Here is a 14318-nt window from a genome sequence, read left to right as displayed (position 1 = left end):
CAGGCAGGGGCTGCATTCCTTTCTGTCCAACCTCACCATCCATCCTGGCCGAGAGAGACACTATTCCTGTGGAAAAAACTGTGTAATTGGTCTATACAGTGGTGATGACCACCTTGCAAAGGGGCTGACTTAGTATCAGTCATTTATTCCTCTTTCTGAGCACTTGGCTTTGTCACCTGCTAATGTCTTCTACACAGACCCAGCACTAGTAGGGTAAGGCACATACCTAGAAAAGAAAAATTCCCAGAGTGTTCAGTGCTTGGACCTGTCTGGCCAGAGATACCAATTGTGGACAAAGCAGACAGAACTAGGGGTAATGCAATGCTAAAATCTTGGAAAGCTTTAGCCTGAAGCTGTGGCCCATCATCATTATTAGTTTTAATTCATTGTTTCTAAGCACCTGTTTTCTAGGCACATGTTTTGTGCAAAAGAGACCCACAGACTGATAAACTGTTGTGGATGAAAAGCACCCAAGAAGGGCTGTGAGCCATAAAGTCCCTTTCCTGCTGCAGGAAGAGATATTTGACCACTGTTTGTTTGAGCAGTTATATAAAAGAACCAAGATCCACTTGGTGACAGGAATTACAGATTCAGGAAGAAAGTGGCATAACTTGCCTGCTGGCATGTCTGTGTTGTTCTAGATACAGCCTCTTCTGCCTCTCTCTGTCAGCATTGTCCCTGGTTGTATTTGTTTCCTGCTACTCAATTTCTTAATATGTTAAAATCACATGTAGAGGTTTTTTTTACTATCTTAAATTTCTACATCCCCTGCCTGAAGTCTTCTCTTTCTTCCCCTTTTCCTCAAAATGGTGGCTTTTGCCATTTGCTTAACCTCACACTTTCAGTTGTAACCACAGTTGGATACAAGTTAATTTGCCTCTTGATGATGGCACTTCCCCAATGCTGAGTCTCTGAATGCAAAGGTATTTTTTTTTTCTCAGGCACCAGTAATGCTGATGAGGTCAACAGAGCTTTGGGAATAGGTTTTATTACTTAAAAGCTTTTCCAGAACTAGCTGATTGGAGCACAAAGTATTGCTTTATATTGCAAAAACTGCGGCTACCTAACTTAAACCAGTTGAAAGGCAGAAAATAAGTCATCAGCATGTTGCAGTGGGGTTTATAATGGCTCTGTGCAAAGCTTTTCTTAGTAAAGGGAAATGTCTTCTTACAAACTAAACTGTTTAGGCAGCAGAGGCTTTGGAACATCATCTTTATAACGGTCCCTAAATTAGCTCAAGTTGTTTGTTCTATAAGGACAACAAACCCAACAAACTTTTAAGCAAACAGCAGGGCAAACTTCCAGCTGCAAAGGGGATTTGGAGGCAGTGTGCATCACTAGAGAAGTACACAGCATTTGGTTAAAAAGAGACAAGTTCCCAAAGCATGCATCTTGGTACAAGCACAGATACAGCTAGATCAGCATAAAGATACTTCTAGGGATCACACAGGGTTAGTGTGCCACTCTCAAGGGAGCACCACCAATTAATGCTGAGACAAAACCAGACCTGTGGGAGACTAGAGAAATTTTTCCTTTACGTTGGACTACCAAGCATTCCTACCATTACTTCTGAAGGTGCACTTTTGTACCTTCTGTTGGAGAGAGCAGTGGTGATGTGAGAACTTTTGTACCAGCGCACCTCCACAGAGAAATACTGAATGCTTCAATGGTCTCATATCACATTGCCCAGGCAGATCTTTGCCGTGCAGCTGTCACAGCTCTTGACCATCCCTCACATTTTCTGACCAGTAGCACGTTTTTGAAAAAATGGTTTACAGTGTTTTAGTTCATGTCACAGTGATCTAAGAGCACACATTGGATCAGCTCAGTTTTGTTGGAGTTGACTGAAGACTGAGGAGTGATTGAATTGAAGAGTGCAACAAAAGGCTCTCTAAGGGCTCACAGCCCTTCAGACCAGAGATGGAAACTAATATAAATCCTCCAAAATACAGTGTAGCTATAACTCAGTGCCAGCAGCTTCACTCTTACTTCACAAACTTACTAATGCAAATATAGCTGAAGAACATTAAAACTGAGTAACAGCTCACTAGATTTACCCCTTACTCTGTGGGTTCTTTTCTATGCAGCTGTCTGAAGTTCACAGCAGCATTTCACTATTATTCTGGAGGTTATTTCCAAGCAGAAGAATTTTGTAATCAGATAAAACAACCTGAAGGGCACCATACAACCACAGAGATTCTGAGACATATTTACTTTGAAGAAAAGCAGCATGCAGATAACATTTAAGCGCATCTCATAATCCTACGAATCTACATAGTGATGAAAAAGATCAGTTGGTTTTCAAATGTTAATGCCCTACTTACTGTTCCCACACTGCTGTAGAAAGATGATCCGTGGTCTTTTCAAGGGCAGTCACACTTCTGTGACAGAATAAAGGTATTTCATGAAACAGTGCATGCAAAAGCACAAAATGTGTACAACCTTTATGGTACAGATCTTGCAACAAGGACAGGTTTTGAATCTGTTTCAGCCACAGTTGAGTCCAGGTTTAACCTAATGAGCCTGGGTCCCAAGAGACCCACATTCTCCATGCACAGATAGGTCAGTCACTCATTAGCAGTGTCTTTTCTAAACTGCTGTGTTTAAATGGTACTTAAAGTGACATAATGTTGGGAGAAGTTCAGAGGAGAGAAACAAGACTTGTTACAAGGATGGAAGAGTTTCCATGCACAAGATAGCTGAGGAAGGACTCTTAAATCTGAAGAAGATGTGATGTGCATGAAATGCAGTCCTATGAAGTCTATGAATCTATAGGTGGCATGCTGGAGAGGGAAGAAGGTGTTTCTGATTCTCCCAGTACCAGAGATACAGGAAGTCAAAGGGGGTCAGTGGGAGAATGAGATTCAAAGTAAACACGAGCTGTTTGATTGTATCTGTTTATAGCACACCTGGGAATTGCCTTGGTAGATGCCAACATCTAACAAAGTTCTCATAGATCACAAAAGAAAGAGCCACCAAGGTACTAAACAGAGATTCTATGTTGCATTTTGCCCAACCAGGATATTCCTGTTGCAAAAGCAAAATACTTGCATCTGCAACAGCACTTTGCTACTATGGATGTTTCCCACTCCTTCTATTAGGGTTGTCATGATGCATTTGGATTGCTCAAAATTACAGGAAAATGTATTAAAATTAATACATAAACTAAACTCTACAAACACACTAGGAAAGAAAACACACTTCAAACTTGCACAAACTAGTCTAACATGATTCACTGATTCATCACTTAATTCATAATGTTTCCATCTCACAGTTCTCTTATTCATAATTCACAGCTCACACAGCAATGAACAAAATAGTTACCTAGTAGACAGTGAGAGTGCTCATTCTTCCTCCCCCATCACTTTGTGGGTGTCCCGTTTCACACCTGGAGGCAAAAAAAGTCTCAGCAGTCTGCCTGCTGTTGGATCCACTTGAAAAGATTTTTGGGTAACCTGATGTATTTATGACTTCCAACTTGGAAGCTTTATCTACATAATTTCCATAAGTTAGTGGATTCTGAGGAAATGGTCACACAATCAATAGCCAGGATTATGGCTGCAGGAGATGGCAAGCAGCAGGTGATAGCACCTGCACAACGACCTCCTCCCCTCCCCATCAATCATGTCCTGCCTATGTGTTGTGGCTTTGAGTGCTGCTTCCAGCACACGTCAGGGCCTTGTGTCCACTCTGTGGTGGCCAAAACCTGAGCTGGAGCTGCCTGAGTGTCTTCAAGGGGTTCCTTTGATTCCCAGACTAATCCTGTGGAGACCAGACAGGCACAACCCTGTTTGAGAAGGGCTGCAGGTGACTTATGGAAAAGGCTAAGCCAAACTTGGACCTCCTCACAGGGCACACTCATCTCTCCCTTACTCATCCAGCTATCATGCCAGCTCCAATATACAAGACAATTCCACTCCTTCCATCGACACTTACAGTATACTTTAGACTTTCCTCTTTCATAACAGGGATATTAACTATGATTTTACCACTTCCTCTGATCTGGTTGTCTTCTGTTGCCTTCCTCTGTTGTGCCATCACTCAAATTCAGAAGTTAGCACCAGCAGACACAGACTTCTCCTTGGGAAAAAAAAGGACAAATATGAAAGCAATATGCTGAGAAAATAGCACAGCAGGAAGGAAAGTGCCCAGGAGCAAAAAGGGGCAGGGAGCCAGGTGTGTCATGGATTTGGAAGTGTTTATTGATTAGTTTTGGTTCAAACCAATTATCACTGATAATACCAGTCACTAGAAAAGTCAACGCTCAGACACATTCTCTCATTTTGGTGCACAAATCAGATGCTGCCGTTGCTTGCGAAAAGTCACAGCTTGGTGATAACCTAGCAGCACAGGTCCTGGGGCTCGTCAAGCTTTTGACCTGTAAGAGCAATTATGTAATACCCTGGTATCTACTACTGGCTTTCTTTTAGTTTTCGCCCTGTTTTATCCAATTGCATGGTGAAACGCTTGTTGTTATATGTCCCTTTTGTAACTAGTAGGCAGTAAGAGCAGGTAGTTATTCCTTGTAGAATGAACTATTTATGACCTCAAAATAAAATGCAGCATAAAGGTTCACTAGGATGGGATGGTAACAGGGGCCTTGACAGTGCAGGTGTAGGATGACGTGGGAGGCCTCAGGCTACAAATAGCTCATCAGTAGTTAATAAGTGGCTGTCAAAGAGTGCAATATTAGGAGGTAGGTAAGAAAAATTCTAGATGTAAAAAAAGGAGACCAAATAAGTCTGAGTACCCAACACATGTTAAATACATCACACAGCAAATTAGGATCTACTGTGGAGCTGAATCAATAAAAAAAGAACGAGATATGGAGCATACAAGAAGTCTGTAAAAATGACCTCTGATGTACCATAGGGTGACAAGGAAGAAATTTTCTGCTATGCTTATCCCAGCAAAGAGGAAGAAAAACTCTCCCCACTAAATCAAACTCTACTTTGTGGAGGACCTGGGACACTGGTGACTTGCTGTCACACACGCCCCCACTCAGACTGGAGACATCACAGGGGCAGAGAAGAGGTACATAAAAAAGCAGAGAAAGTGGAGTATGCTATAAAGTTTATGTGTACCAGTTTTACCTAATATAACTTGGACTGTAAATATTAGTATCATTGTAATAAAGATACAAGAACATAATTCCATCCTAGTTATTTCATCTACTAATAATTCCCTGATTAAATTACCTTTAACAAGACTAACAATATATTCTTCCCAAGTCTGTGTAAGATGTGTTTTCTTTTGATCATAGCAAGGTTTGGAATGTGACAGGTTGATGGCAGTTGGAGCAACCTGCCCCACAGCTTGGATGTAACAAGTTGGTAACAAATGAGGTGTGTTTTAGGAGTGACTTTAGTTTGTATTTAGTATCCCTGAGCCGCTGGACTGTGAGAGCTGTGGAAGCAGAGGTATGGTTCTGGACTATTTCCTCTGCAGTGCATCTCTGAGCTGGGATGGTTGCGTTGAGGACCCAAGTTCAGCCCACTCAAAAAAGACGATGAAGAATTTGAACTCTATAACTCTTTTCAGGTTCAGAACTCCTCCTGATCTGAGGTTGCCAATCTGTCCTCATTATTTATTGTTCACACTCTATGCATATATAAAGCGCAAGCACAGCCCTCCCTGCTTCTCCAGTCACGTTTTACCTGTGTTTCATGTGACAGCCCACGCACGGGCTGGCGAGTGGCTGAAATCCTAGAGGCCATGCTCATTTTGTCCTTAGGTTTCTGTGAGCATCTCCGTGCACAGTGAGTGGGCTGGTGGTGCCAAGGGCTGCTGACATCCCTGGTCTCTGTTCCCAGCCATCACTGAGCTTCAATATACCCCTCTATAAACTTGAAATAAAAATACTTCCTGTCTCTTGGCAAAGGTCATTCAGCTTAATGTGTGTTAGTAAAATGACTTGAAATATTTAGCTGACAGAAGCACTCCTTAAAAATGTGACATAGGTAAGGTTTCATTAGGGGCAAATTGGTTCCTTAATGGTCTCTGACAAATTAAAGCAAATTCCAGGGATTCTGTTTCCTGGCAGTATCAATGTTCTCTGTAAATCATCACCTTCTCCAATTCATTAGGTAGCCAGTTGTTGAAACAGAAGGAAAACCAAAGGAAAATTACCCTGGTTTTTTTTTTTCATTTAAATAAATATAAGTTTTTCTCCTTAGCACCAAAAAAGATACTGTTATCAGCATGGCTCAGAAGTGCATTTTTAAATTTTTACAATGAAGATGCAGCAACTGGTGTCTACAGTGCTACTATGTAGAAGTAATTGATCAAAAAACAGAACACAACACACAAGTGCAATCAGACACACTTTATTTTGAATTCTTATAACACTGTATTTATAAAATGTCTGGAATAAAAAGCAGGTTTATATGCAAGAGCACAAAATAGATAATTTTATTAGAAGATGTAGACCTTTGTAAGACTTCTTAATTTCCTAACAGAGATTGTCACGTTGCACTGACAACAAATTGTTCAGTCTCTTCTACCCCACAGGACTTATATGGGAGACTTTGACACTGCAAAGTTTCTAATGTGGTCACATAAGATGCATAAAATGAATGCAAAGACAGAAAAACTGAATTTTCATCCAGCAAAGTAGAGTAACAGCATACCAACTGCATATGGGCTCTGATGAAGGTATGAAGTGAATATGTGTGAGTGCCTGCAAATATGAAAGAGTAGGAGAAAAAGCATAGGGAAGCTGCAAGACAAAACAAGGGGCTGAGAATATTCTGGAGATAAAACAGCCTGAGAGATGCTTCCAGCAAAGTGATCTCTCCATGAATCAGAACATTATTAATTGGTAAGACAAAGCAGACCCTTTAGCTAGAAATACCTGTTTCTATTGCAGCCTGAATGATCTGCCATAATGTTGTGTAATTCAGTCTAAGAATTTATAACACTGGGTTCTTTATTTTTTTTCCTTCCCTTTTCAGTGAAATACCAGGCCTTAATTAAAACTAAAGTTCAGATTACTCTGGCGAATGGAGCTTTTCAAATTCCCTTGCAGCACTAGTGCAAAAGACCATAAATACAAGTGAACTACAGGAATAATATGACCTAGAATTGCCTTTAATTACATATATCTAATTTTAAATCATTCAGCATCCAGGTGCTTTTTAATGGTCTCCACAGTCATACCAATTAGTTTCCTTTATCAATTTTTTTTAGCAAAAGGATGACCAAAATAACAATAAGCAGATTTAAACCTCTCCATCAGCCATGCCCTCCATGATATTTCAAAATATAGCTAAATGAGAGAAGAAGGCACCTTGGTTCATGGTTTCTGAATCTGGACACTCAGCTCACCATACACATGCCTCAAAGCATTAGAATTCAGGCTTGCAATCAGCTTTCGTAAGCCTGGTCGCATTGGGATAAATTTTATTTCCCAGGTCAACGTAGAGTTCATCGGGATTCTCCTGAATAAAGAAAAGAAACATTTCAATATTGCAGTCAGTGAGCCAGTGCTCTCAACCTGACACACAACTGGAGAAAATGAAGGTAGATAGTATAACATGTCTCAAATTTTTTATGTTTCACTCATTCTCATAAACGTCATATAAATTACTCTCTCCATCTTCTATTCCTCTCAGAACTGACCCTGTTAAAGCCTTTTCTAGCCTTTCCTCCAGGCTAATTTTAAATTTCCAAAATGAATCCATTTTCTTCTGCCTCCTGTCATTTCCTCTCATGATCACTTTCAGAATGACCTTCTTTACAGCTAACATATTTTTTTCTGCTTTATAATTCCATTTTTCCTGTTTATTATAGCTTATAGACTGGTGGTGATTCCTTAAATGGTTAAATAAGTCCAAGTGTCCAGGTCATTTCCCTGCAAACCCTATGAGATGTTGAAGCCCTCTGTCACTTCTACACTGAACCACCCTGCCACAGGGGTGGATAGCATCAGCAGATCTCCTCAGTGGCCCCTTCAGATGACTTCTTCATGCCCATATAAACAGGTCAAAATATTCTTGGGAGTCCTGCTGTTGTTGGTTAATCTTCTACATTTTGTATGACTCTTGATAACTCATAGATAAAACAACAGTATTCTGCACTGTTCTTGATTTTCATTTTTTTTTGCTAAAATTAAGATGCATGGAAAGCCTCAGGTATTGGGTTTCTGTGTTTTCTCAGTGCTTTCACAAGCTTCTGTGTGCAGATTTTGAAGGCTGATATTTATTGATTGATTGATTATGTTTGGTGGATGTTGAGTTACAACTGCTCCAAAGGAAGCAATGGACAAAGTAGCGTAGTGGGGAGCTATTTATGAAAATGAATGATTTTTTCCTCAGCATTAAAAAAGAGTGTTCTAAGTTCACTGTTCTTATCTCATATGGTGTCCTGAAAACAACTGAACAAAGTGAGAGCAAAGCAAGCCTTACTTCAGTCATTGTTTCAAATTCTCATCTGGTAGGATTTGGTTCTCAGGTGCCATGTCCTATGCCAGGGTCAGGACAGAAATGTCTGCCCAGGCTTAGCACAAGCTGCCATGAGACAAGAAACCTTAATTAGCTCTAAATGAGCTATCCTGGAATCCTCCCACCTGAGTATTTGTTTCAGTGCAAATCTGCCCCTGGTAAAATGAGGTATTCCAGCTCCTTAGAGGCTAGCTTAGGTAGCTCTACATGGCACTGCATTGCATTTTGCATATACATATAGAGGTACCTTGGGGTATGTACCCACTTTTAGGGGGAAAAAAAAGCAGAGAAAGACCAAGTTTTTGATGTGAGCATGTGCAGACTGCTTCCACCAAGTATTTTCCCTCTTTTTATCTTTGTTATTAATGAGAGAGACTCTGTTCCCCATAGCTGGCTGGCTTGCATCCACCAGATGCCCACTGAAATGGAATCATGACAAACCAATGACTTCAATTGCTGAAGAAAGTAAAATATATTTTAGAGTTCAGGGGAAGTATCTGCAAGAGATTATCTGAATGGAGAGTGAAGAAGTTATTATATAAGTCTGCTGTGCAGACTACGCTTCTTGAGCAGTTGGGGGGGGGGGGGCATATTCTCTGAGAATGAAGGTTTTTGGGCCACAACTTCACAGTGCTCCAGTGAGAGAGGGCAGCACTACCATCACTACCATCTTTGTTTTATAGTGCTGTGTGTGTGTGTGTGTGTGCGCGCACCTGCAGGACGAGAACAACTGTGATGTGAAGCCAAACCTGCCCTTTCCTGTCTCTCTACTGTCCTGTTTTTAAAACAAGTTGCTTCTCACTACAAATGCTAATACTAGCTTAGCTTTGACATATAGAAACACCCAAAATTACTTACCTGCTGGTGTGAAAGTATGCTTGGCTATAATCCTTTTTAGCACTATCCATCACTGCCTGGTTAATTCTCATTTGTCATGCAAAGACTATGCCCTGTGTAAGAATTGCTGCTGCCAAAGGCTTTTCCATAACTCATGCTCCTCATCTGTCTGAGGCTAATAGCTAAATATCAATATCTTTATCTATATATAGACTTTATGAATGGTCAAGACTGAAGCCCCCAGGCCACTACATTACCAGAATAACGTTGTATCAGCTGGGTCACACATGACCTGTTTTGTGGAGCCACTTAAGTTATACTGAAAAGCTACCTGAAAAGTACGCAGAGGCCAAAATCCTTATCCCCACATGGAACTGTAAACCATCCCATATGTAACAGTCCCTAATAAATAGGGAAGTGTTGGAAGGGTGGGGAAAGCCTAGAATGTGTTTAATTCTCTTTGCAAATGGAGCAATCCACCCTGATCTGATTTTCCTGGGAGAGAAGTCAGTGATGAATGATTCTTCATAATATGCTGAGCCATCACCACACTGGAGCCATTTATCACTTTGAATGCATGGAGACAAATGTGACTGTTATTTAAATAAACTACAACTGCCCCTTGCTCTGTCCTCTGTGTGTATCACCTGCATCCTACATTCATCTCAGAGAAGTCAAATCTTAAAATGACTAAGCTGATCCACTTCCATTTTCAATGCTGCCAAGGACATTACTGAAAAGGGGAAAACATGGTGACTCTAAGGAAAATGACGTGTGTTCCATGACTCATTTTTCTCCCCTAACTCTTGTGCCTTTGATGCACCTGATAATTTCTGCATCCTTGAAGGTGAGAGCACTCCACGGCAGCTTTTGGATAGAAAAGGATGTAGAACAGGGGAGGCTGGCACAGCTGGGCAACCATGAGGGCTATTGCCACAACTTGTGTAACTCTTGTGGACCGTGCTGAGTCATGCTCAGCAGCACATACTATGTGCACAAAGCAAACACAGTATGTTGCCCTTTCATGGTTATTTTTCTATCAGCTCCACTCTGGAGATTGGTTTTGATCTTTTTATCCCGCTCCCAGGTGCAGTCAGGCTCAGACCTCCCCTGCCGGCTGCAGAGGATGCTGACAATTTATGCAGCTGCTGAAGCACAGGCAATTTTTCAAACTCCTTTTACACACACGTGGGGACCATCAGCTCAGGTAATGATAGATACTAAGCCCAGATAGATAGATTCCCAGGACTAAGCAATAGCCTCAAAATTTTCCAAGTTTCTCCATCATATACCCTTGGCTAATGCTAAGCTCGTAACACTGAACTCAAATGGAAAGAGGATTTACAACTTGCTCAGTGTAGGGTTATCATGGTGTCAGTGTAAGGTGTGACTCTGAGAATAGTGGAGGTGGCTTTCCTTTTCCTTAGGTCTGGGAGCACCCTGTGCTGGGAACATGACTGTGTGCCAGGGCAGCCCTGTGCAGTGGAGCTACTGGGGGGAGCTGTGTGCTCACACACACGCTGCAGCTATGTCAGCAGGCTCTGCAAACAGCACACATTTTTGTGTCTTGACATGAGCTTGAAAAGATCATCTGAGGTACCTGAACGTCTTGTATAATCATGATTAACATGAGCAGAGAAAAGCCCTTTCCAAAAAACAGCACAGGGGTCTATTTGCACATGCTGAGTGAGCGGCAGTAAACACTTCAAGTGCAGGATAAATCTTCCTCTCTGTGATAGCGACTTGTAGGTGCTATTGTCAAGTGCTAAAAATAATGTAATACAGTGAAAAAGTGAACCTGGGCTGCACTAGCTACTACCCACAAGCACTAACAATTCCTTCAACCCTGGGACTGAACAGATGAAATGTTCTTACAATCTCTTTGGATAGCCCAGCTTCTACTGACTGTTGAGACCTATAGCTCCCCTGTGTATTGGGTTTTAAAGTACAGAGAGAGTGTTTGAATTAAATTACTCAGCACAGCATTAGTTAAGTGTCTCTTGTGAGCTTCCTACTGTGAGCAAGCAGGGGACAAACTCCCAGCTGGTTGTTCTTTCTTCCTTACCCAAACTGCTTTTTTATTGTTCTCAGCACACCAGGTCCCTCAAGGCGGAGCGTGACGTTCTCCAGGTTTTGTTTCAGAGGATTGGTGAATTCCACAATCACAGATGTTTCCTTACCAGCTACCAGTTCGCCTTTGGTCTGCAAGACAAGGAAAGGTCAATGCACCAGAAACTGGTAACAGCAGATACACAGTAGTGGCAAGGTAGAAGAACAGAGCACACAGCAAAACAGCACGAGGCAAAGGAAGTCTAATGAGAAGAAAATTGCTGGATGGCACATTTTTCCACCCATTGTAGTTTTCCCTCAAACCACATGGCAGATCAAGAGGCAGACCCTCATTTCCATAGGAAACCAGAAATCTGCAAGTACAGTTCTGGATCTGAGAGCCTAACTGAGGGACAGTACATCTGATGGGGCTTCTCTCCCAGACTCTGCCCCACTCCTCAGGCTCCCCACCAGCACTGAAGTGATCTCCTCAGGACATAAGCTCTAGAAGAGAAGGGCAGGTCTTATTACATTGAATTGGAAACACCAGGTTATGTGGTTGCACCCTCAAAATGGTCATGCCCATCTTCCCCTTGCTTTTGCATTCTCTTCTCGTGCTCTGAAGGGTTTCTAACCTTGAACATGTGCTCTGTGAAGGCCTGAAGGCCAGTTTTCCTCCAAACACTATGCAAGCAAAAGAGCAATACATTTTGGACTGGAAAATAGTAAATGTCCAAACAAATGTGTGTTTTTAAACAACTGCTACATGCATGGGGATTTGGGGTTCTTTATTCCCCCGGAAATCCAGCATTTCTCACAGAATATGTGTACTTGTTTTGCTTGGGCAAGGGTTTTCAACTTATGGCTGGCAGATCTTCCAGCCCACTTCATGGTGCATCAACTGATTTAAAGGGCCTTGAGAAAGGTAACCAAGAGAAACAAGTATCTTGTCAATAAATTTAAAGTGGTGTTTTAAGGAAGCATGACATTTGCAAAAAGCTGCATAGACTCTGGTCTAAGGGATAACTCCATGCCAAAAAACAATAAAATGACTGGAGTAAAGGAGATACAGCTAAGCTCTCAATGGCATTTGGCCATCTGAATGTGCCAAAGGACATCAGTGGCGTTTTCAGAACTCTTGGCTCAATTAGAGATCCTATACCTCTTATTTCAATTGGCCATTTAAGATCACTGGGTGTGATTAAAAATCATCCTGAAGTCCCACACTTGCAGCTGAGACCATGATATGTGTTTGTTGGTCTTATTTTAGTAAACCCGATCTCAAGGTTAGAATATGATGTAATTTCCTCAACTGTTGAGCTTGACAATCTCCTTAGACCAATAGAGAAAGATCAAAGGTGCATCTGAAGACATCATGGGAGACACATTTTTTCATTCTTCTCTCTCACTTTCACATTAAGAAATCCGGTCTGCCAGTCAAGTTCACTGAACAAACTTGACAAGAAAATGAAACAGATAAACTCAAAACAGAAAACAGAAATCATTACAGAATCAAAACAGGAAATCTTACATTCCTTTAGAAAACAATAAATCAAAATTTCCTCTATCAATACATGCTCACACACATGGTCACACCCCTCCCCCCCTTTAAAAAAATACAGCTTTTAAAATTTCAGTGTATTCTCATACATCACAAAGAAGAAGAAAAGAGAGAAACTTAGTTTTACTCGAAAACATGGATTTTGGACAACAGCCTATTCTATATGCTAAAAATCCTTTCTTCAGAAGAGCAGGGAGGATAAACTATTTTGAACATCTGAGGTGATGTAGATGATGTTCTTCTTAAGTATTGAATTGAAATAATTCTTTACTTTTAAAATTTGGTTATTGAAGACAGGTATTTGAAGTAGAGTTTATTTGTTCTCCTCTCTGGAGGACAACTTTTACCTCCTCTCTGCAATGCTCAATAAACCAAAAATATTTTGTTTGAAAAGATAATTATCTGATCAGAACATCATGGTATTTCTAAAGACTATGAAACAGAGTATATTTTTTGGCAAACTTTGCTGTAGCCTTGATCCACATTTCTAAAAAAGCTTCTTTTTTGCATAAGGCTGCAGTTGATACATAAATTATTATATGGAAACCTGAGCACTGGTTGAAATAAATATATAGAGGGGAAAAGTTGTATAAACTTAGATTTCTTTCAAGGTCCTGAATTTTACAGAGCTGTATTCATGCTTATATAAAGCTTCCTGAACACATGTTCTGCTTTTTTTTCCTAGTATTAGGAAAAAAGCAGATCCAAATTTCATAATTCAAAGCAGATGAAGACTTGGTGCTTTTGAAAACAACACAATTTATTCGGATGCTCGCTTATGAATTGAGAAGTTTAAATCCCAGTTAAAGTGGCTCGTTAAGTTCATTCCAATTAATTTAAAATAGCTTGTCTTTGCAATTCAGCATAGACTTGTAGTATCACAAGCATTACTTTTCTCCATTTTCATAGGTACCACATCCTTGTGTGCAGGAACACTTCAACTTTCAGGGAACACCAGTGACAGTACATTCAGAGTGGCAGCAAAGCACTGAAATCCCAGGACATTGTCCTGAATCAATGCTGCCCATTCAAGTTTGGAGGAACTTTCCACAATACCTGCAGAAGCTCCTCCAGCAAAATCATTTCAATAGCAATGTTCTTCATTCTTCAGCAACAGGCCCCTGTGCTGTGTTGCTTTAAATATAATAGACTTCTGAAGTGGTTAAAGAACTTGAGTGACTTGAGTGAGTAATCTGTCTTACCCTGTGAGCTTCTTCAGCTTTCTCAGATGTTTTCACCTCTTTCCCCCACTGAGATAATTTCAGGTCTTCACTACTAGTGCTGCTGTCAGCCTCTCTCTTCAATGTAGGGACACTCAATATATACAGGTACTATATAAGTACCTACACACCCTCACACACTCCAGACAGCCACTGCTCTATAAGGTCCATATCAGATGCTCTAATGTGCATAAACACACACACTCCTCC

At 40.9% G+C, this 14318-nt stretch overlaps 1 protein-coding gene across 2 annotated transcripts in view; it reads right to left on the bottom strand.

Moving 5' to 3' along the window:
• Positions 1–6316: 6316 nt before the first annotated feature.
• F13A1 (coagulation factor XIII A chain) overlaps positions 6317–14318 on the bottom strand; it is a 57844-nt gene continuing 49842 nt past the window's right edge. For both annotated transcript variants that reach the window (XM_058833069.1, XM_058833070.1), the window contains exons 14-15: positions 11344–11480; positions 6317–7439 (exon numbers count right to left, since the gene is read on the bottom strand). In XM_058833069.1, coding sequence (XP_058689052.1) covers positions 7295–7439; positions 11344–11480 — 282 coding nt within the window. In that variant the 3' untranslated portion in view covers positions 6317–7294. The remainder of the gene's footprint in view (positions 7440–11343; positions 11481–14318) is intronic.

This window comes from Poecile atricapillus, chromosome 2 (assembly GCF_030490865.1).
Source record: "Poecile atricapillus isolate bPoeAtr1 chromosome 2, bPoeAtr1.hap1, whole genome shotgun sequence".
Taxonomy (NCBI): Eukaryota; Metazoa; Chordata; class Aves; order Passeriformes; family Paridae; genus Poecile; species Poecile atricapillus.
Note: the sequence above shows the minus strand (reverse complement) of the source record. Positions and strands in the feature narration are given on the sequence as shown.